General features: G+C 43.6%; 1 protein-coding gene across 5 annotated transcripts; it reads right to left on the bottom strand.

Moving 5' to 3' along the window:
- Positions 1–5,505: 5,505 nt before the first annotated feature.
- On the bottom strand, positions 5,506–17,140 carry LOC106610273 (acidic leucine-rich nuclear phosphoprotein 32 family member B). 5 transcript variants are annotated; one of them, XR_006770781.1, is made up of 8 exons: positions 16,695–17,138; positions 10,791–10,940; positions 10,377–10,499; positions 10,083–10,260; positions 9,662–9,768; positions 9,514–9,553; positions 5,837–6,063; positions 5,506–5,806 (listed from the first exon to the last, which is right to left on the bottom strand). XR_006770781.1 is itself a non-coding variant. In XM_045722833.1 (7 exons), exons 1-7 carry the CDS (start codon positions 17,088–17,090, stop codon positions 6,316–6,318), a joined length of 1,089 nt encoding a protein of 362 aa, XP_045578789.1. In that variant the 5' UTR covers positions 17,091–17,140; the 3' UTR covers positions 5,506–6,315. The 5 variants fall into 5 exon arrangements, 3 of the variants coding, with proteins under 3 accessions (XP_045578789.1, XP_014065006.2, XP_014065007.1); XM_045722833.1 differs by having other exon boundaries at positions 5,506–6,410; positions 16,695–17,140; XM_014209531.2 differs by having other exon boundaries at positions 5,506–6,063.
- Positions 17,141–23,461: the final 6,321 nt, after the last annotated feature.

The following is a 23,461-nucleotide window of genomic DNA, read 5'->3' as shown; positions in this document are numbered from 1 at the left end:
ATACGGGTATAGATCATTTGTGACCCATGTATGTGGTGTTTCTAAAGCCTATATGAATGCTTTATGAAGCTTTCATAAGATGCATTTCAAATAAAGCTGGACCGAATTTCCTTTCTTTTTCAGCATCACCCCTTTCTAATTCTCACCTGGAACATGTTTTATGTTTAATATGCTAAATTACACATTCTGTTAACAGAGTGATCTGTTCTTGCAATTTGTAGTCTATGACGTTTCAGATTTAGATATGATCATTTATCATGACATAGTTCGTATTTTCAAAATAACTTTAGTTAAGTGAACTATATTTTTCTTGAGGGTTACTTTAGTGCAACTTAACTTCCAGAGTGAAGTAATTGGTAGCTTGGTAAACTATATGTTCAGAGTAGCTTCCCCAGCACTAACTATCTATTAACCCTAACCTTAACCCTTATCCTAATCTTTACCCTTGCCCTAACCGTAACCTTAGCAAGCAGTTGCTTATCAACAGATAGTTTGTTGATAGTATGACCACCAATAGAGCATCTTCAGATGGACTTTGTGGACTATCCAAATAAAGTGTATACATACAAAAGTATGTGGACACCCCTTCAAATGAGTGGATTCGGCCTTTTCAGCCACACCCGTTGCTGACAGGTGTATAAAATCGAGTACACAGCCATGCAATCTCCAAAGACAAACATTGGCATTAGAATGACCTTACTGAAGAGCTCAGTGACTTTCAGCGTGGCACCGTCATAGGATGCCACATTTCCAACAGACTATCAGTTCGTCAAATTTCTTCCCTGCTAGAGCTGCCCCGGCCAACCGTAAGTGCTGTTAATGTGAAGTGGAAATGTCTAGGAGCAACAACGGCTCAGCAGTGAAGTGGTATGCCACATAAGCTCACAGAATGGGACCACCTAAATCGCGTAGCTCGTAAAAATCATCTGTCCTCGGTTGAAACACTCACTACCGAGTTCCAAACTGCCTCTGGAAGCAATGTCAACACAATAACTGTTTGTTGGGAGCTTCATGAAATGGGTTTCCCCGTGCAGACAAAGCGAGGTCCATACAGAAATGGTTTGTCGAGATCGGTGAGGAAGAACTTGACTAGCCTGCACAGAGCCCTGACCTCAACCATATCGGACACCTTTGGAATGAATTGGAATGACGACTGCGAGCCAGGCCTAATCGCCCAGCATCAGTGCTCGACCTCACTAATGCTCTTGTGGCTGAATGGAAGCAAGTCCCCGCAGCAATGTTCCAACATCTAGTGGAAAGCCTTCCTAGAAGAATGGCGGCTGTTATAGCTAGCTAGCTGCTATCCGAGTGGCCACTCCTGGCTAACGTCTCTGTCCCGAAGCAAGAACCAATTAGCCTGGAGCTAGCCTTGCTAGGCCCATCTCCCGGCTAGCCGAAGAGGTTCATCGGCCACTCCTTGGGCTACAATAACTATTTTGCCAATCGGCCTGGACCCCCACCGACCCATCACAACAGGACTACCGACATAATTCTCCCGAGGGGGTTTATCAACTGGCTCCTCCGTCGCGACGTCCCCTGAATGCCCATCTGCTAGCCGTGGCCCGCTAGCTGTCTAGAGCATATCGGACTGTTAGCTTAAGAGGCCCATCGGACAAATTCTTTGGCCACTATACCTATTCTGCCAATTGGATTGGACCCTTTCACCACACGGCACCATGCTGATCCACAACGACTGGTCTGCAAATGTAACAGCACGAGGGGGCTACAACAGACTTTCTGCCGTCACGACGTCCCTCTAAGGCCCTTCTACGAGCTTGCTAGCCGTGGCCCGCTAGCTGTCTGAATCGCCCTGTCTCCGGCCCGAGCAACTCACTGGACCCCTATGATCACTCGGCTACGCATGCCTCTCCCTAAAGTCAATATGCCTTGTCCATTGCTGTCTTGGTTAGTAATTATTGCCTTATTTCACTGTAGAGCCTCTAGCCCTGCTCAATACGCCTTAGTTAACCCTTTAGTTCCACCTCCCACACATGCTGTGACCTCACCTGGTTTAAATTATTTTTCTAGTGACATTATCTCTCTCATCGTCACTCAGTGCATAAGTTTACCTCCACTGTATTCACATCCTACCATATCTTTGTCTGTACATTATGCCTTGAATCTATTCTACCGTCCCCAGAAACCTGCTCCTTTTACTCTGTTCCGAACGTACTAGACGACCAGTTCTTATAGCCTTTAGCCGTACCCTTATCCTACTCCTGCTCTGTTCCTCTGGTGGTGTGGAGGTTAATCCAGGCCTTGCAGTGCCTAGCTCCACTCCCATTTCCTAGGTGCTCTCATTTGTTGACTTCTGTAACCGTAATAGCCTTGGTTTCATGCATATTAACATTAGAAGCCTCCCCCCTAAGTTTGTTTTATTCACTACCTTAACACACTCTGCCAACCCGGATGTCCTAGTCGTGTCTGAATCCTGGCTTAGGAAGACCACCAAAAACCCTGACATTTCCATCCCTAACTACAACATTTGTGACCTAAACTGGGACATGCTTAACACCCCGGCCGTCCTACAATCTAAGCTTGATTCCCTCAATCTCACTCAAATGATCAATAAACCTACCAGGTACAACCCCAAATCCGTAAACACGGGCACCCTCATAGATATCATCCTAACCAAACTTCCCTCCAAATATAACTCTGCAGTCTTCAACCAGGATCTCAGCGATCACTGCCTCATCGCCTGCGGTCAAACGACCACCGCTTATCACTGTCAAACGCTCCCTAAAACACTTCAGCGAGCAGGCCTTTCTAATCGACCTGCCCCGGGTATCCTGGAAGGACATTGACCTCATTCCGTCAGTAGAGGATGCCTGGTTATTCTTTAAAAGTGCTTTCCTCACCATCTTAAATAAGCATGCCCTATTCAAAAAATGGAGAACCAGGAACAGATATAGCCCCTGGTTCACTCCAGACCTGACTGCCCTTGACCAGCACAAAAACATCATGTGGCGTACTGCATTAGCTTCGAATAGCCCCCGCGATATGCAACTTTTCAGGAAGTTAGGAACCAATATACACAGGCAATTAGGAAAGTAAAGGCTAGCTTTTTCAAACAGAAATTTGCATCCTGTAGCACAAACTCCAAAAAGTTCTGGGACACTATAAAGTTCATGGAGAATAAGAGCACCTCCTCCCATCTGCCCACTGCACTGAGGCTAGGAAACACTGTCACCACCGATAAATCTGCGATAATTGAGAATTTCAATAAGCATTTTTCTACAGCTGGCCATGCTTTCCACCTGGCTACCTCTACCCCGGTCAACAGTCCTGCACTCCCCCACAGCAACTTGCCCAAGCCTCCTCCCCACCGACCATTTTGAATCCCACCATACCTTCTCCGCTATGCAATCTGGTTTCCGAGCTGGTCATGGGTGCACCTCAGTCACGCTCAAGGTCCTAAACGATATCATAACCGCCATCGATAAGAGACAATACTGTGCAGCCGTGTTCATCAACCTGGCCAAGGCTTTCGACTCTGTCAATCAGCACATTCTTATCGGCAGACTCAACAGCCTCGGTTTCTCAAATGGCTGCCTCGCCTGGTTAACCAACTACTTCTCTGACAGAGTTCCGTATGTCAAATCGGAGGGCCTGTTGTCCGGATGCCATACAACTCTCCTTCCATGGCCTCCAACTGCTATTAAATGCAAATAAAACTAAATTCATGCTCTTCAACCGATCGCTGCCCACACCTGCCCGCCCGCCCAGCATCACTACTCTGGACGGTTCTGACTTAGAATATGTGGACAACTACAAATACCTAGGTGTCTGGTTAGACTGTAAACTCTCCTTCCAGACTCACATTAAGCCTCTCCAATCCAAAATTAAATCTAGAATCAGCTTCCTATTTCGCAACAAAGCATCCTTCACTCATGCTGCAAAACATACCCTCGTAAAACTGACTATCCTACCGATCCTTGACTTCGGCGATGTCATTTACAAAATAGCCTCCAACACTCTACTCAGCAAATTGGATGCAGTCTATCACAGTGCCATCCGTTTGTCACCAAAGCGCCATATACTACCCACCACTGCAACCTGTATGCTCTCGTTGGCTGGCCCTCGCTTCATATTCATCGCCAAACCCACTGGCTCCAGGTCATCTATAAGTCTTTGCTAGGTAAAGCCCCACCTTATCTCAGCTCACTGGTCACCATAGAAGCACCCACTCCAGGAGTTATATTTCACTGGTCACCCCCAAAGCCAATTCCTCCTTTGGCCAGGTCACAGTTTTAAATGAGAACTTGTTCTCAACTAGCCTACCTGGTTAAATAAAAGTGAAAGAAAAAAATTGCAGCAAAGGGGGGGGATCAACTCCATATTAACGGCCATGATTTTGGAATGAGATGTTCGACGAGCAGATGTTTACATACTTTTGGTCATGCAGTGTATGTAACCATGGATCCACGTAAAAATAATCTGTGGCACAACATCTTCCTGGTCCTAATACTTATACTATGGCCCATTCTCGAATGATGGCCTCCCGAGTGGTGTACATCATTGTAAATAAGAATTTGTTCTTAAAGCTACAACGTAACTTTTTGGGTGACCTGACCAAATTCACATAGAAATGTGGGTTATAGATCTATCATGCTCATTGAAAGCAAGTCTAAGAAGCAGTAGATCTGTTCTATGTGCTCTATTTCTATGCTTACTGTTAAGTTAAGTGGTCTTTTCCTTTCGGTTTTGTACACCAGCTTCTAACAGCTGAAAGAAAACTTTGGTTATTGAGAATATATTTCTCAGCGGTTTAGATGGTACAATGATTCTCTACACAAGTAGTATTCATCTCTTACCCTGAGGTCCGGCACCTGCTGGATTTCTGTTCTACCTGATAATTAATTGCACACACCTGGTGTCCCAGGTCTAAATCAGTCCCTGATTAGAGGGGAACAATGAAAAATAAGCAGTGGAACTGGCTTTGCGGTCCAGAGCTTAGGCACAAACTGAAATTAGGCAAACTATTAGAATTTTAGCAACCAGGTAATGGCGGCACGATTTCTGCATATTCTACTTTTAAGTAGTTAACCAAATAGCTACCCCGTCTATCGGCAATAACCCTTCTTGCACTAACCATGACTCACCACACTGCTGCTACTGTCACTTTATTCCTAGTTATATGTACATATCTACCTCGTACCCCTGCACAGACTTGGTACTGGTACCTCTTGTATATAGCCATGCTATCGTTATTCATTGTACATCTGCTATTATTTTTATTACATGCTTTACTTTATTTCCTTTCTCTGTATTGTTAGGAAGGGCCTGCAAGTAAGCATTTCACTGTTAGTCTACACCTTTTTACAAAGCATGTGACAAATAAAATTTGAGTTGCAGTGAAACGCATGTTCCTATTGGTCTTTTTTTCCTTCCCTCCCCTTCAAAATAAAATAAGCTGCAACATGTCATCTCGTAGAGTGACTGGAGTATCCATTGAGGAATTTGGTGCATATTGTGTGATATAAATATGAGTTCTAGAATTATCACTAGCGCAAAACTTTAACATTTTATTTACAAAGTTTGGTCATACAGAAAGTTTTTTAAAAAGTCGCTATAACCTTGATTTGTGCAACAGGCGGCCACACAAAATCCCAGCTCGCTTGTCGCACAGTTGCTATAGCAATTTTATTGGGGGGAAAAAAATAAAGATAAAGCAGACAAACGGGTAAGAAATAAACCTAACAATGTATTCATAATTCATCCAACAAAAATATTAAAAGTGCAGACCCAAAATGAAATACCAATCCTGAAGTCCTCACACAGGTATACATAAAGGGGAGTTGACAGCGAAATTGTGGAATGCGGAGTGGTGCGCTGCTTGAGAACCTTGGGAATGTCTCTCGATTCCATGGGACACAGGCAGCTTCACTCGAACCAACCGTCTGGTACAGTCTTGCCCTAGACGGGCTCAAAGCTGGGAGAGAGACATGGCGTAGGCAGGGTGGGGAGGGAAGGGGTTGGTAACTTGATAGGCTGTCGTTTTTTGCTCATAATCATCGTTGTCAGGCTCTTGCATTATCTTCTCTCCTTGGACAGCCTTGATTTCTGGGGGAAATGGGAAAGGGTCATTATACTATACTAGTGATGCACCGACATGACATTTTTGGCTGATACCGATATGCGATATTTTCCTTGCCAAAAAACCTGGTACCGATAACCAATATTTAAAATTTTAGCAGCCTTAACTATTTAACTGTACAAGAATGCTTAACACACACACATGGACGTAGCGGTCTAAGGCACTGCATCTCAGTGCAAGAGGCGTCACTACAGTCCCTGGTTCAAATCCAGGCTGTATCACATCCGGCCGTGATTGGGAGTCCCATAGGGCGGTCCACAATTGGCCCAGTGTCGTCCAGGTTTGGCTCGGGGTAGGCCGTCAACTGACTTGCCTAGTTAAATAAATGTTACACACAAACTGACCAAAAAGTTATTTTGATGGCATTTACACATGTCCCCATTACCAGTAAAACATCATCAAAACGTATTTATTTCACTTACTTGCTGTGCTGTTTCGTTCAGTCATTTCATTCTCAACCAGGATTTCTATGGAACGCTGTTTGGGTCTTTGCGCAGCAAAAAAAGATACATAACGATGAATTGTTATGACATGAAATACAAGTGAGTGTAATCAATGTGTAATAACTACGTAAAAAATTCATGAACGCATTCAATTATTGTGACATGCAGTCATATTCATGTTCTGATTGGTCAACAAGCTTTTTGACACGTCAAATAGTGTGACCAATTTGACGTGTCAAATAAGCTTGTTGACCAATCAGGACCTGAATATGACTGTACGTCACAATAATTTAACACGTTCGTTAGTTTATGTAGTTATTACAAATTGATTACACCATCATTCGTATTTCATATGTCACAACGATTCATCGATACATATGCTATGATGCTGGTAAAGTTGTCTCGCACAGTGTTGGTCATAAAAAAAGAAGCTAGCTAGCTCATGGATGCAAACAATGTTCTTCCCAAAAACATAGCAAAACCACATCTGTTTCAGTAGCATAGCTAGGTGTCATCATCTAAAATAACCCTAATTTATAAGACCGTTCTTATTTGATTAATGGTGGTCGGACCCACATATGTGAAGCTAGCCACAATAAGGATAAGCCACAATAGTGGACTTTGCGGTTAGCCTTCAAAATAAAAGTTTGGCATAATTATACTATTTGTATTCATTTGCATCACTGTCAATGACACTTATTTATAAGGCAAACCACAAATTCCACTATTGTGCCTAATCCTTATTGTGGCTAGCTTCACGATACATAACCCGGTCCGGTCGAGCCTCACTAGCCAGATGAAGTTAGCTGGCTGCTTATAATGTTAGCTTTGGGCAACAGGGTTAAGTAGCTGGCAAGCTATTTATTTTCATGAACTGAAGTTCATTTCAATAGGCGAACAACAAGTGGCTACCTAGCTAATACTTACAATGATTTCTAAATCATTGCTAAGAATAATGAAAATGACTGCAGTTTCTACTGATCATTGTTTTTCAAGCTGGTTGTATTGGTGCTACCTAAAGCTAGCTACCCCAGAAGATGCGGTCAAACAAATTACGCTTTATTACCAACGCAGTATTGTAAACATCGTTCGTGGACAGTGTTTGCAGACTTTTTTGTACAGCTTTGACAGTGCTACTGTATCATTTTTGACACGCAAAGACCCAAACGGCGCTCCATAGTACGTATGTCGTAATGCTATTACTGTGTAACTCCGGTAGGGCAACATCTGAAAAATAGCGCCCTTGGTACCAGTGCTCGACCAGTCGGCAAAAGCCAACATCACCCACGACAGAGAACGGTTGATTGTCAAGGGCAATGAATTCCATTATCTTGGCTTTAATGGATTTCGCCTTTGAGTTTTCTTGCTGAAATTTTCTTACTCTTTCAAATGACTGCTCAACTTGTTGACTGCTCAGATATTGTGGGCTAGGTTAGGAATTCTGTAGCACGTGTAGCGCAAAATCTTTACGTGGCGTCATTAGCTCATGTACGTACCTACCTTATATTTACATTTACATTTAAGTCATTTAGCAGACGCTCTTATCCAGAGCGACTTACAAAATGGTGCATTCACCTTATGATATCCAGTGGAACAACCACTTTACAATAGTGCATCTAAATCTTTTAAGGGGGGGGTTAGAAGGATTACTTTATCCTATCCTAGGTATTCCTTAAAGAGGTGGGGTTTCAGGTGTCTCCGGAAGGTGGTGATTGACTCCGCTGTCCTGGCGTCGTGAGGGAGCTTGTTCCACCATTGGGGTGCCAGAGCAGCGAACAGTTTTGACTGGGCTGAGCGGGAACTGTGCTTCCTCAGAGGTAGGGGGGCCAGCAGGCCAGTGGTGGATGAACGCAGTGCCCTTGTTTGGGTGTAGGGCCTGATCAGAGCCTGAAGGTATGGAGGTGCCGTTCCCTTCACAGCTCCGTAGGCAATCACCATGGTCTTGTAGCGGATGCGAGCTTCAACTGGAAGCCAGTGGAGAGAGCGGAGGAGCGGGGTGACGTGAGAGAACTTGGGAAGGTTGAACACCAGACGGGCTGCGGCGTTCTGGATGAGTTGTAGGGGTTTAATGGCACAGGCAGGGAGCCCAGCCAACAGCGAGTTGCAGTAATCCAGACGGGAGATGACAAGTGCCTGGATTAGGACCTGCGCCGCTTCCTGTGTGAGGCAGGGTCGTACTCTGCGAATGTTGTAGAGCATGAACCTACAGGATCGGGTCACCGCCTTGATGTTAGTGGAGATATATGTATGCATGTGATAAAATAATGTATATGTTTAAAAGATAATGATTAAATAATTCTACCCTGAAACGTAACTAATTAGTTGTTTATGTAGCATGTATAATGAATAATTAAAGTATTAAACATAAGTCCAACCAGGTTGGACTGGGAGGGAGATGTATGTGTGTGTCTAAGAAAATACCGAGAACAATTAAAACTGTTTGGCTCGACCTGGCTAGAACTCTGAGAAACTTATGATAGGACAGGGAGTACTTCTCAAGGTTTCTCTAATCTCGGGGGAATGGAACAGACAGCGCTGGGTAGTGATACACAGTGGTGAGAACTCTGGAGAAGCACACAACTCACCTACTGTTTGTGTGTATGTATGTGCGTAGGATATCTACTGTTTGTGTGGATGTATGTGCGTAGGTAGGAAGTGAACTATAAAATGGATGTCTTTGTATAATGAACTTCAGAGTACGCTCGTGAATAAACATTTTGACTATTGTAAGCTGGGACTCTCGTCTGTTTCAATCAACCAGTATTTTACAAACTTGCAGACTGAGTAGATTAATTGAAGTTTATGAACATTGATAACAAAATTCACATAACAGCATGTCAGCTTTGACATCGGTTTTGCACATTGGCGTTAACTAGATATGTTCACCAATATATCGTGCATCCCTATACCATATGGTACTGTACTTAGTAAAGTATCCAAAAGTGAGCTTGTGACGAAGTATGAATGACATACCATCTTCGTCAACTTCACCATCAATGCCAAGGTCTTCCTCCTGGAGAGAAGTGACAGAGCAGGTCAGCATCCACAGAGCTCTCAAACCATATTGATCTGTTGATCTTTTTAAACTATTGGGTCACAAACAAACCAAAAATGGCTTTACCTCCTTATCTCTGCTGATCTCATCATCCTCTCCTACTACTACTCCCTCCTCTTCATAGTCATCATCCTCCTCATCAAAGTCTTCCTCCTCTACGTCCTCATCCTCTCCTAAAAAACAAATACACCAACTCCATTGTCAGTCATCACACAGAAATGCCGACAAACCCTACAAATACACAACAGAATTGCCTTCCATGACAAAACACATATGGATTGTAATATATAAATATTCCATTTAGCAGACGTTTTATAGTGATGCGAGCATACATTTTACGTACGGTGGTCCCGGGAATCGAACCCATTATGCTGGCGTTGCAAGTGCCATGCTCTACCAACTGAGCTACAGAAGACCCTCAATTCAATGCACATCTGCACTTACATTTCTTGTATTCCCTCAAAACACAAACTAAATGGCTGCCCACCATCATCGTCGTCATCATCCACCTCTCCGTCCGAGTCGGTCGCCTCCCGGTCCTCCACGTCGTACCCGTCCAGGTAGGTGAGCTGAGGGAGCAGCTTGAACACACTCTCCCTGTAGTCGTTCAGGTTGGTCACCTCACAGTTGAACAAGTCCAGAGACTTCAGGCTATCCAGCTTTTTCTGTGGGACCAAATTGGTCAAAACTCTATATGGGGAAATGTAATTTGAGGCATAGCCTGAGACAATGAGATGGTGTCGCACTGTATTGTGCTCTACTGGGAGTTTGGTGTACCTACCAAAGGTTCCAACGTGCTGATGTCTTTCAGTTTGTTCCCACTTAGATTTAGATGTGTGAGGTTGGGGAGTTTCTCTGCTAGCACGTCAAGGCCACCAGAGATTCTGTTGTCGCTGAGTTCCAACTGCAACATAATGTGAAGATATATCAGTCACTTCTGTCCAAAAACACCAAAGAAAGTAACAGCCTTTCAGAAAATAATGACTACGTCCCAAATGGAACCCTATTCCTTACATAGAGCACTACTTTAGACCAGGGCCCTCAAAAGTGCACTATATAGGAAATAGGATGCCATTAGGGACGAACCAATGGCTCTTTCTATACCACCCCCTGGCAGAATTTAATGTATTTTTCAAAAGGAGTCAACACAAATGTTACTGTAAGCTTGTGTTAAAAATTGAGAAAAAAACCCCACCTTTTTGAGTTTCCCAAGTTTGGGAAGGTTGGAGACTGAGATTAGGCCAACGTTTATCAAACTGAGGAATTCCAGATTTACAAATTCTTCTGTGAGGCCTTTGACTTTCCCTTCATTTGATCTGCAGTTGTCCAGGACAAGTTCTCGTACCTATAAGGATAAAATAATTTGTTAACTTGTAATCCATGTAATTCAAAGAAAAAAAAAGAAAAAACAAATGCATGTTATGTTTACAGATACATTAAACACTCAATGGATAATGCACCCATATTATGAAAAACGTTATTTTATGCATTTATATAAAAGTTGTGAGAAACCTGTTTAGAATAGTCACATGTTGGCAACAGTAACTTGCTGCATCAATATTTTTCATGGATAAAAACAAAAAGCTTTTAATCTAAACTTCAGGATGAAAAAGGTCAATACACAAAATATGGACCGCAATGATAGGAGTGGTTGTTATTCCACTGACAGTTTTCTTGACTTCTGTATGAATATTACAAAATGTTACATTTAATTGTTTAAAGAGCAGAGTTCACATTTAATAGTCAGGGACAGTCGTTGCGGAACAAAAAGGTTTAAGAATGTTAACGTTGAACGTCAATGATCATGATTCGCACATTGGCAAAGTGAAACATTGATAAGGCTGTCGAGTGGAGCCATCAATAAAGGTATTTGGTTGCATGATGTTTTATGTCGAGGCACCGCGGTTGTTTCTTTAAACCAGCTGCCACGAGTAAGAACCGCACAATACAGTTCTACCTTCACTTGCCCGCTGTTCAGTCACTAATGACACAAGCAATGCTTTTTGTTAGCAAGCTCGCTACAGGCTAGCCATTGCCCTTTTAAGCGCTGCCGTGCAGTTGAGGACCTGCAAGAGAAGCCTGACTGCCCGCCATGACCTACCCTACAGCAATGGAAAGGATTGCAAATATACTCTAAAGCGAAAACATTGAGGTAAATTAATTGACTAGCCGTCGAGCGAACCGATAGGACAGTTTGTTAGAAATTAGGTTGCAACTGCAGCCCGCAAATCAGGGTGTTCCTACAGGAAACTCTATACTTCTATTGGTCCATTTTTAAGCTACGACTACAGTACATAGGCGGGAGACCCCTAGGGGCGCTCCAGTACAGTACATGGCGCTAATGCACCATAACGTTGGACGCCAACCACCGATAACAACCCCCCCCAGAAGACTAGCTAGCTATAGCCAACTATTATGGATATACTGACACGATACATGCCTGTCTATCATAACAATGGGAGTCGTTGTCCACAAAAGCGGCACGGCGGGCTGTCTAGCTCCTGCCTGTCCTTTCTTTGGATTGGTGAATACATCTCATTATTGTAAAACTTTTTTGAATATTCGATGAGCCTGTATTCAATGGAGAGATACTATGCTATTAGCCTTATGCATAGCCATCTCCGATATAGTGCCATCGGAAAGTATTCAGACCCCTTGAATTTCTACATATTGGTTGGTTACAGCCTTATTCTAAAATTATCCCCCCCAATCTACACACAAAAACGGTTTAGAATATTGCAAATGTATAAAAAAAAACCATCACATTTACATAAGTATTCAGACCCTTTACTCAGTACTTTGTTGAAGCACCTTTGGCAGCGATTACAGCCTCATGTCTTCTTGGGTATGCTGCTACAAGCTACAACCTGTATTTGGGAAGTTTATCTTATTCTTCTCTGCAGAGCCTCTCAAGCACTATCAGGTTGGATGGCTGCACAGCTATTTTCAGGTCTCTCCAGAGAAGTTTGCTCGGGTTCAAGTCCGGGGTGTGGCTGGGCCAATGAAGGACATTCAGAGACTTGTCCCAAAGCTACTCCTGTGTTGTCTTGGCTGTGTGCTTAGGGTCGTTGTCTTGTTGGAAGGTGAACCGTCACCCCAGTCTGAGGTACTGAGCGCTCTGGAGCAGGTTTTCATGAAGGATCTCTCTGTACAGTCGTGGCCAAAAGTTTTGAGAATGACACAAATATTAATTTCCACGAAGTTTGCTGCTTCAGTGTCTTTAGATATTTGTCAGACGTTACTATGGAATACTGAAGTATAATTACAAGCATTTCATAAGTGTCAAAGGCTTTTATTGACAATTACATGAAGTTGATGCAAAGAGTCAATATTTGCAATGTTGACCCTTCTTTTTCAAGACCTCTGCAATCCGCCCTGGCATGCTGTCAATGAACTTCTGGGCCACATCCTAACAGATGGTAGCCCATTCTTGCATAATCAATGCTTGGAGTTTGTCAGAATTTGTGGGGTTTTGTTTGTCCTCCCGCCTCTTGAGGATTGACCACAAGTTCTCAATGGGATTAAGGTCTGGGGAGTGTCCTGGCCATGGACCCAAAATGTCAGCTGGTCCTTTTGTGGCAGGGCTGAAATGCAGTGGAAATGTTTTTGGGGAATTCAGTTCATTTGCATGGTAAAGAGGGAGTTGGCAATTAATTGCAATTCATCTGATCACTCTTCATAACATTCTGGAGTATATGCAAATTGCCATCATACAAACTGAGGCAGCAGACTTTGTGAAAATTAATATTTAATATTAATATTTGTGTCATTCTCAAAAATGTTGGCCATGACTGTACTTTGCTCCATTCATCTTTGATCCTGACTGGACTCCCAGTCCCTGCTGCTGAAAAACATCCCCACAGCATGATACTGCCACCACCATGCTTCACCGTAGGGATGGTGCCAGGTTTCCTCCAAACATGACACTTGGCATTCAGGCCAAAGAGTTCAATCTTGGTTTCATCAGACCAGAGAATCTTGTTTTTCATGGTCTGAGAGTCCTTTAGGTGTCTTTTGGCAAACTCCAAGTGGGCTATCATGTGCCTTACTGAGGAGTGGCTTTCGTCTGCCCACTCTTGCATAAAGACCTGATTGGTGAAGTGCTGCAGAGATGGTTGTCCTTCTGGAAGGTCCTCCCATCTCCACAGAGGAACTCTGGAAGTCTGTCAGAGTAGCCATCAGGTTCTTGGTCACCTCCCTGAGCTCTACAGACAATTCCTTCAACCTTATGGCTTGGTTTTTGCTCTGATGTGCACTGTCAACTGTGGGACCTTAAAATAGACAGGTGTGTGCCTTTCCAAATCCTGTCCAATCAATTTAAATTTACCACAAGTGGACTCCAATCAAGTTGTAGAAGAGTCTCAAGGATGATCAATGGAAACAGGATGCACCTGAGCTCAATTGAGTCTCATAGCAAAGGGTCTGAATACATATGTAAATAAGGTATTTCTGTTTTTTTTTTTTAAATAACTATTTTCACTTTGTTATTATGGGGTAACAAAATGTGGACAAGTCAAGGGGTCTGAATACTTTCTGAAGGTTGCTAGATGTCACGTGACCTATATCAGTACACTTAACTGAACATTATGAAACATATTCGATCAAATAAACCTCACGTAGCAGATTGGCCATACATTTTTGTTGACCAAATTCAAAACACATTGACCGCCATACAAAAACTCCTTGCTTGGTTGGCAAAACAAACCCACTTGCTGGAGGGAGAAAGATCTTCAGCTAAATTGGGCCTCACTTCCTCTTTGTTATAGCTAGTACACACCAGTAGCACAGAACAATCAGCCAGATATTTCACCAGTTGTATAAATGTGAAGCATCTGGTTGGCGTCTGGTTAGCATCTGGTCACTCAATACTAAATATGGTGATGAAAGGAAGCCCAGTGGCCGGCAATGGGAGAAGATGGAGTTTGGGCCGACATTCTGCCAATTTCTCATCTATTAAACATTTGATCTCCATACAGTATTGTGTTTCCAAAACTAGAATCTGTAACAGACTGAGTTTTGTAGACTTTACCAAAGTAAAATAAATTGTAGGTGTTCCATATGAAAAATATGCAAATAAATGCTAGAACGCACCAATAGGATCTCACTAGCTCGTGCATGCTCTGCCCATCTCCTTGGTTGTTCTGCCAACTATGATTAATTTGCTCCCATTGGAAATGACAGGCTCTGGTCTATCTTGGGCACAGGAGGTTGGTGGCACCTGAATTGGGGAGAATGGGCTCGTGTTAATTACTGGAGTGGAATGGTATCAAATGTGATTCATTTCAGAAAAAATCTAGGCGTATGTCGCAGGTCACCATTTCACAGGAGAGCCATTTGAATATTTAAAAAAGTTTATCAAAATGCATTTTTTGGCAGAAATTTCTTCTGGAACAACTTTCATGTGCCTTAAAACTTGTATGCCTTCTGTAAATACAAATAAAATTGTTAAATACAGACTGCTGTGCTAGTGGGAGCGACCGGTACAGTGTCCCGCTAGCAAGAAAAGAGGACTCTGGTACACAGCAGGCGGGGGCAACGCCATGTGTTAGCTAACAGTGTCGCTGACTAGCAAGCTAGCACATGGTGTCGCCCCAGCCTCCCACCTGTTGTGGTAGCGGGAGGCAACCGGTAAACAGTGTCCTTCGCACACGCCTGTCAGGCATGGTTTTCTCAGGTATGTGAGGGTGAAAGTGTGCTAGCTAGCTAGCTAACTAACAAGCTAGCAGTGTCACCCCAGCCTCCCGACTGCTCTGCTAGCGACCATTTTTTTTACATTTACATTTTAGTCATTTAGCAGACGCTCTTATCCAGAGCGACTTACCGTAGTGAATGCATACATTTCATAATTGTTTTTCTCCGTACTGGTCCCCCGTGGGAACTAGACAGTGTCCAGCTAGCAGGCAAAGAGGACTCCGGTACACAGCAGGAGAGGGTGAAACATTTATTTCCCTTTTGATCCACATTCAAAATGTGTCACACAAGCATGAAGATGTTGTGCTCTAATCGGGGCGTTCCTACAGATGCAGGAGGGGAGGGGGGAGTCCCTAAAGATGCAGGAATGCCCACATACAACAACGCCCCGAATTACAGGCTGCAGTTGCACACTATTGGAAATTATTAAACAAAGATGGAGTTCCTTCCTCTAGAGCTTCAAAGACGACAGAATGACAACATGGCGATTCCTGAGATGCAGTTATCTAAACGCTCTAAAGAATGACGACTGTTTACTCGCAGTAATAACGTAAAAATATAAATCAAAATGCATTCAATGTTGAATACTTGTATTAATGTATGCATGAAAAGCCAGAGAGGGTCGAACGGAGTTTTAGCAACCCACACACTGAACGCCTTTTGCTCGGTCTCATGTCACTCAGACCGGCTATTTCACAAGACGGCGACCAACATGTTAATTGTCTTGCCTATACATTATACATGTCAAATTATTAACACAATGTACAACATATCGACACTTGAACGTGGAGCTTGTTGGCCAGTTTCAGTACGTTTTTTGTTTTCCTTCGTGGTAGTTGCGAGGAATAATATGGCTGGAAATAAACATTCGTTGACTGCTCGTAACAGATGCTGTAAAGAAGTCGATCGAACTCGACCAAAACAATGGAATTGCCATGGAAACGCATAGGGGGAAAGGGCTGTGGAGGAAAGATTCCCAATTTCTTCATTGCCCCAATGAAATTAGTTTACATTTAGGCAATTTATTTTACACAGCGTTAAGGTAAAAATCGGAGTATAACGCTTATATGGACGTCAACATCAACACGTCATCGTCACCAATCAACCGTATTACAGTTAAAAAACGACTGACTACCACCGATTTCTGTACGCTACCTAACAAGTTTAGCTATATGAACGGGAGTTAGTATTTAGCAGTCACTTCTTCTGAACCTTAAAAGGGGCAACTTCTAAACATTTTGCCGCGAAAACAGCCAAACATATCAATCGGATTTAAGTAACCACATTGTGGTCCTGTGACAATACATAAATAATCCCTTATTTGAGACATCCACTTTGTTTGGCGCACATTCAACAAATCTGACCCATCTAATCAATGGAACGGTCTGTATTCCATATACTCCTTTACCGTTTCCACACAGGCGATGTTTTTCCACTCTTCATTTGCCCGGCGTTTGCTGCAATAGCCCATCCGTGACAAGGATCGGCGAGTTGTGCGTTCAGAGATACTGTTCTGCACACCACTGTTGTACTGCGCCGTTATCTGTCTAATTGTGGCCCGTCTGTTAGTTTGCACGATTCTTTCCAATCTCCTTCGACCTCTCTTATCAACGAGCTGTTTACGCCCACTGGACTGCCGTTGACTGGATGTTTTTTGTTTGTCGCGCCATTCTCTGTAAACCACAGACACTGTCGTGCGTGAAAAGCCCAGGAGGGCGGCCGTTTGCGAGATACTGGACCCTGCGCGTCTGGCACCTACGATCATACCACGCTCAAAGTCCCTTAGGTCACTCTTCTTGCCCATTCTAACGTTCAATCGAACAGTATAACTGGACGCCTGTCTGCCTGCTTTATAAAGCAAGTCACCGCCGCGTGACTGTCTGTAGGAGCAATCCATTTTCGGGAACGGGGTGGTGTACCAAATTATATGTTTAACCCCTGGAGTGTAGTTCTATATTGAAGCCACCACGCAGTCCTGAATTGTGAAACATAGTATTTTAGAAGCTATAGAAAAGCTTTTGTCTACATTCGTTGTTGACACGTGTATTCTATTACAGACAACTTAATGCATACTTTTAAATTATATTTTTAATTTTAATTTTATTTTCACCTTTATTTAACCAGGTAGGCAAGTTGAGAACAAGTTCTCATTTACAATTGCGACCTGGCAAAGCAGTTCGACACAGAGTTACACATGGAGTAAAACAAACATACAGTCAATAATATAGCAGAAAAATAAGTCTATATACAATGTGAGCAAATGAGGTGAGATAGGGAGGTAAAGGCAAAAAAAGGCCATGGTGGCGAAGTAAATACAATATAGCAAGTAAAACACTGGAATGGTAGATTTGCAGTGGAAGAAAGTGCAAAGTAGAAATATAAATAATGGGGTGCAAAGGAGCAAAATAAATATTTACAGTAGGGGAAGAGGTAGTTGTATGGGCTAAATTATAGATGAGCTATGTACAGGTGCAGTGATCTGTGAGCTGCTCTGACAGCTGGTGCTGAAAGCTAGTGAGGGAGATAAGTGTTTCCAGTTTCAGAGATTTTTGTAGTTCGTTCCAGTCATTGGCAGCAGAGAACTGGAAGGAGAGACGGCCAAAGGAGGAATTGGCTTTGGGGGTGACCAGAGAGATATACCTGCTGGAGCGCGTGCTACAGGAGGGTGCTGCTATGGTGACCAGTGAGCGGAGATAAGTGGGAACTTTACCTAGCAGGGTCTTGTAGATGACCTGGAGCCAGTGGGTTTGGCGACGAGTATGAAGCGAGGGCCAGCCAACGAGAGCGTACAGGTCGCAGTGGTGGGTAGTATATGGGGCTTTGGTGACAAAACAGATGGCACTGTGATAGACTGCATCCAGTTTATTGAGTAGAGTATTGGAGGCTATTTTGTAAATGACATCGCCGAAGTCGAGGATGGTCAGTTTTACGAGGGTATGTTTGGCAGAATGGGTGAAGGATGCTTTGTTGCGAAATAGGAAGCCAATTCTAGATTTAACTTTGGATTGGAGATGTTTGATGTGAGTCTGGAAGGAGAGCTTACAGTCTAACCAGACACCTAGGTATTTGTAGTTGTCCACATATTCTAAGTCAGAACCGTCCAGAGTAGTGATGCTGGATGGGCGTGCAGGTAGCGATCGGTTGAAGAGCATGCATTTAGTTTTACTTGTATTTAGGAGCAGTTGGAGGGCACGGAAGGAGAGTTGTATGGCATTGAAGCTCGTCTGGAGGGTTGTTAACACAGTGTCCAAAGAAGGGCCAGAAGTATACAGAATGGTGTCATCTGCGTAGAGGTGGATCAGAGACTCACCAGCAGCAAGAGCATCATCATTGATGTACACAGAGAAAAGAGTTGGCCCAAGAATTGAACCGTGTGGCACCCCCATAGAGACTGCCAGAGGTCCGGACAACAAGCCATCCGATTTGACACATTGAACTATCTGAGAAGTAGTTGGTGAACCAGGCGAGGCAATCATTTGAGAAACCAAGGCTGTTGAGTCTGCCGATGAGTATGTGGTGATTGACAGAGTCGAAAGCCTTGGCCAGGTCAATGAATACGGCAGCACAGTATTGTTTCTTATCGATGGCGGTTACGATATCATTTAGGACCTTGAGCGTGGCTGAGGTGCACCCATGACCAGCTCTGAAACCAGATTGCATAGCGGAGAAGGTGCGGTGGGATTCGAAATGGTCGGTAATCTGTTTGTTGACTTGGCTTTCGAAGACCTTAGAAAGGCAGGGTAGGATAGATATAGGTCTGTAGCAGTTTGGGTCAAGAGTGTCCCCCCCTTTGAAGAGGGGGATGACCGCAGCTGCTTTCCAATCTTTGGGAATCTCAGACGACACGAAAGAGAGGTTGAACAGGCTAGTAATAGGGGTTGCAACAATTTCGGCAGATAATTTTAGAAATAAAGGGTCCAGATTGTCAAGCCCGGCTGATTTGTAGGGGTCCAGATTTTGCAGCTCTTTCAGAACATCAGCTGACTGGATTTGGGAGAAGGAGAAATGGGGAAGGCTTGGGCGAGTAGCTGTGGGGGGTGCAGTGCCGTTGACCGCGGTAGGGGTATGAGCTAAACATATGGTAGGGGTAGGGATATGAGCTAAACATAAAAATGCTCCTTAAAGTAAACTCAGCAAAAAAAGAAACGTCCCCTTTTTCAGGACCGTCTTTCAAAGATAATTCGTAAAAATCCAAATAACTTCACAGATCTTCATTGTAAAGGGTTTAAACACTGTTTCCCATGCTTGTTCAATGAACCATAAACAATTCATGAACATGCACCTGGAAAGGTCATTAAGACACTAACAGCTTACAGATGGTAGGCAATTAAGGTCACAGCTATGAAAACCTAGGACACTAGAGAGGCCTTTCGACTGACTCTGAAAAATACCAAAGGAAAGATGCCCAGGATCCCTGCTCATCTGCATGAACGTGCCTTAGGCATGGTGCAAGAAGGCATGAGGACTACAGATGTGGGCAGGGCAATAAATTGCAATGTCCGTACTGTGAGGTGCCTAAGACAGCACTACAGGGAGACAGGATGGACAGCTGATCGTCCTCGCAGTGGCAGGCCACGTGTAACAACACCTGCACAGGATCACTATATCTGAACATCACACCTGCGGGACAGGTACAAGATGGCAACAACAACTGCCAGAGTTACACCAGAAATGCACAATCCCTCCATCAGTGCTCAGGCTGTCCGCAATAGGCTGAGAAAGGCTGGACTGAGGGCTTGTAGGCCTGTTGTAAGGCAGGTCCTCACCAGACATCACCGGCAACAACGTCGGCTATGGGCAAACCCATCGTCGCTGGACCAGACAGGACTGGCAAAAAGTGCTCTTCACTGACCAGTCGCTGTTCTGTCTCACCAGGGGTGATGGTCGGATTCACGTTTATCATCGAAGGAATGAGCGTTACACCGAGGCCTGTACTCAGGAGCGGGATTGATTTGGAGGTGGAGGGTCCGTCATGGTCTGGGGCAGTGTGTCACAGCATCATCAGACTGCCTACAATGACAACAAGCTCAATCTCAACGCTGTGCGTTACAGGAAAGACATCCTCCTCCCTCATGTGGACCCTTCCTGCAGGCTCATCCTGACATGACCCTCCAGCATGACAATGCCACCAGCCATACTGCTCGTTCTGTGCATGATTTCCTGCAAGACAGGAATGTCAGTGTTCTGTCATGGCCAGCGAAAAGCCCGGATCTCAATCCCATTGAGCACATCTGGGACCTGTTGGATCGGAGGGTGAGGGCTAGGGCCATTCCCCCCAGAAATGACCGGGAACTTGCAGGTGCTTTGGTGGAAGAGTGGGGTAACGTCTCACAGCAAGAATTGGCAAATCTGGTGCAGTCCATGAGGAGATGCACTGCAGTACTTAACGCAGCTGGTGGCCACACCAGATACTTACTGTTGCTTTTGACCCCCACCTTTGTTCAGGGACACATTATTCAATGTCTGTTAGTCACGTCTGTGGAACTTGTTCAGCTTATGTCTCAGTTGTTGAATCTTGTTAATACTTAAATACTGTATAATGAATATTGTCCTTGAAACATAATTGAAGTACTGCAGAATTCCATTAATTCCTATGGAGGACTGCTCCTTCTATGGAGTGCCAATATGGTCAACCGGTGGCTTCAAAGCCTCAATGGCCAATAAATAGCATCAGCAATCCAGGGTTTATATACATCATTGGGTCTACCTAAAACTGACCACAGAGTATGTAACAAATCAGCTTTAACCTGCCAGAAAAAAAAAAATGTTTATGAATATCAAATCGAACAATATAACATTTGTCGAGATGTGAGGCTAGGCGAGTAGAAGATGATCTGCAACATTGTATCTGGCAATGGCCCCTCAATAACTTAAATCGACTGTTAGCAAGCTAGTATTATAAACTGGGTGGTTCGGGCCCTGAATGCTGATTGGCTGATACATTTGGTATACTGTCTGATATAGGATTAAGAGGACTGCTGCAACTTGCTCTATATGTACGCCTCAGGAGACAGTTGGATAATATTTTCTGTTTAACACAGCAATCACGACTTGTTTCAAAAGAAAGTTGTTGAAAACGTTACTAAAAACGTATTCAATTGTGACCTATTAACAAACCAAACCTATAATTCGAGCTGTGTCCCAATTAATCAGTCTAGCAATCAGTACAGTCACCTTGTATTACAGAATGTGAAGAAATGTAGGCATACAGTATTTGCTAAAAGCTTTTTGTACTATTGGTTCCTCATCTCCACCAGGATTCTATAAGACGCTCACAACAACATTGTGTAGCCACCGACATTGTGAGTGACATCAAACCAATATTAAGAGCGACGTCCGATAAACATTTTTCTGTGACGACAGGGTTCCTCTTTAACCTCCTCCTGTATCTTCAACCTGTCTCTTCAATATGAGTACAGTATGAGGTACTTTATGTCCTGCTATTCCAAAACAATCAACAATTGCTTAATCAGAGTAAGATTGGTTCAAATAATATTTATGTAAAAAAAAAAGTATTTTAACTAAGAACAACTTTGTAAGAAATGTAATTAAATTAAATGGAAGGGAAAAATATGGAAACATCCCACATCCTCATATAAAACATATAGCCCTGGTCTATGATGTGCTTCTCTCTATACATGAACTCTTTAAATCTATGGTGGATGACATCTAAAACATATCAATATAATTTCCTTTAGGGGTGAAACAAATGCTGTCACGCAGAACTGGGACAGGGCTATTATGTTTTGTATGAGAATGGCTTACCCAGTGCCCTACCAAACCCCGAACAAATGTTACAAGCACATAGTTTACAAATATCCTTGCTTTGTCTATTTTGGATGACCTGCCAGCCCTCCACCGGCACCCTAGGGTAATGCAGGAGGGGAGCTTCAGTGGGCCCTCCTGATGGGCAAGCAGGACATACGGGAACAGTAGTATGGGGATGAGGGAGGTCTGGGGTATGTGGACATCGGCCTTGGGATGAAGCTGTCTGAGCTACTGCCGTTGGCCAGGGATATGGTCACGTTCATGGTGCTGTAAGCTATAGGCTGACCTGCTCCTACTGATATGAATTATTTTGTATTTGTAGCTCAGTTGGTAGAGCATGGTGCTTGCAACGCCAGGGTTGTGGGTTCGATTCCCACAGGGACCAGTATTGAAAATGTAATAAAATGTATGCCCTCTACTGTAAGTCGCTCTGGATAAGAGCGTCTGCTAAATGACTAAAAGGTAAAGGTATATACCATGGCAATGACAAAACATGTATTTTTACTGCTCTCATTTCATTGGTAACCAGTTTATTGGTTAGAGCATTGGGCCAGTAACCGAAAGGTTGCTGGATCGAATCCCTGAGCTGACAAGGTAAAAATCTGTCGTTCTACCCCTGAGCAAGGCAGTTAACCCACTGTTCCTCGGGCTCCGAAGACGTGGATGTCAATTAAGGCAGCCCCCTTAAATGCGAAATACACATTTCAGTTGAAGGCATTGTTGTACAACTGACTTGGTATCCCCCTTTATAATTGGCAGTAAGGCACCTTGGGGGTTTGTGATATATGGCCAATATACCACAGCTAAGGGCTGTATCCAGGCACTCCACGTTGTGTCATGTAAAGAACAGCCCTTAGCCGTGGTATATTGGCCATATCACAAACCCCCAAGGTGCCTTAATGCTTAAATATAAAACGTTACATTATGGCTAGGTAGCTTAAGGGGGGAGGGGGGGCACTAATGGTAGTTATAGCCTACAAGATGTGGATGACTCGAACTAGTGTAACATTTGTTTGCGTAGCTAGCTAGCTAAATATCTGGGTCCCTACTGAATCAGGAAAAATGTCTAAGACTCCATTTATCACAAATATAGTTGGACATGCTGTAAAAACAAAAAATGTATTATTGCTGGGGGATATATAAAAGTGCACTGTAATAAAGCGTGCCCCATTTGAGCATTTATGCTAGCAACAAACATGGCTACCAAGGTCAATATAAAATAAACCACTCCGTCTGTCTAATGCATTGTGGAAACGTTGACCTCCTACAACACCGATGTAGAAGTTAAATGATTGAGACAACTTTGCAATTGAACCGTGTGTGTGTGCAACCGACTCGGAGGCTGCAAATTGGTTAAACACGGCACAAATGCCAGCAAGCAAAATAAATCGGCAGTGATGCCCCATT

Source organism: Salmo salar, chromosome ssa08 (assembly GCF_905237065.1).
Source record: "Salmo salar chromosome ssa08, Ssal_v3.1, whole genome shotgun sequence".
NCBI classification, from domain to species: domain Eukaryota; kingdom Metazoa; phylum Chordata; class Actinopteri; order Salmoniformes; family Salmonidae; genus Salmo; species Salmo salar.
Note: the sequence above shows the minus strand (reverse complement) of the source record. Positions and strands in the feature narration are given on the sequence as shown.

Excerpts from the sequence above, each read along its gene's own strand:
- LOC106610273 (XM_014209531.2), bottom strand. The coding sequence starts at position 17,090 with ATGGGCAAGAAGAGTGACCTAAGGGACTTTGAGCGTGGTATGATCGTA. Across the intron at positions 10,261-10,376 it reads TCAGCACGTTGGAACCTTTG|AAAAAGCTGGATAGCCTGAA; the intron begins GTAGGTACACCA and ends TTGGTCCCACAG. Across the intron at positions 6,064-9,513 it reads TGGTGAAGTTGACGAAGATG|AAATCAAGGCTGTCCAAGGA; the intron begins GTATGTCATTCA and ends CATTTCCCCCAG.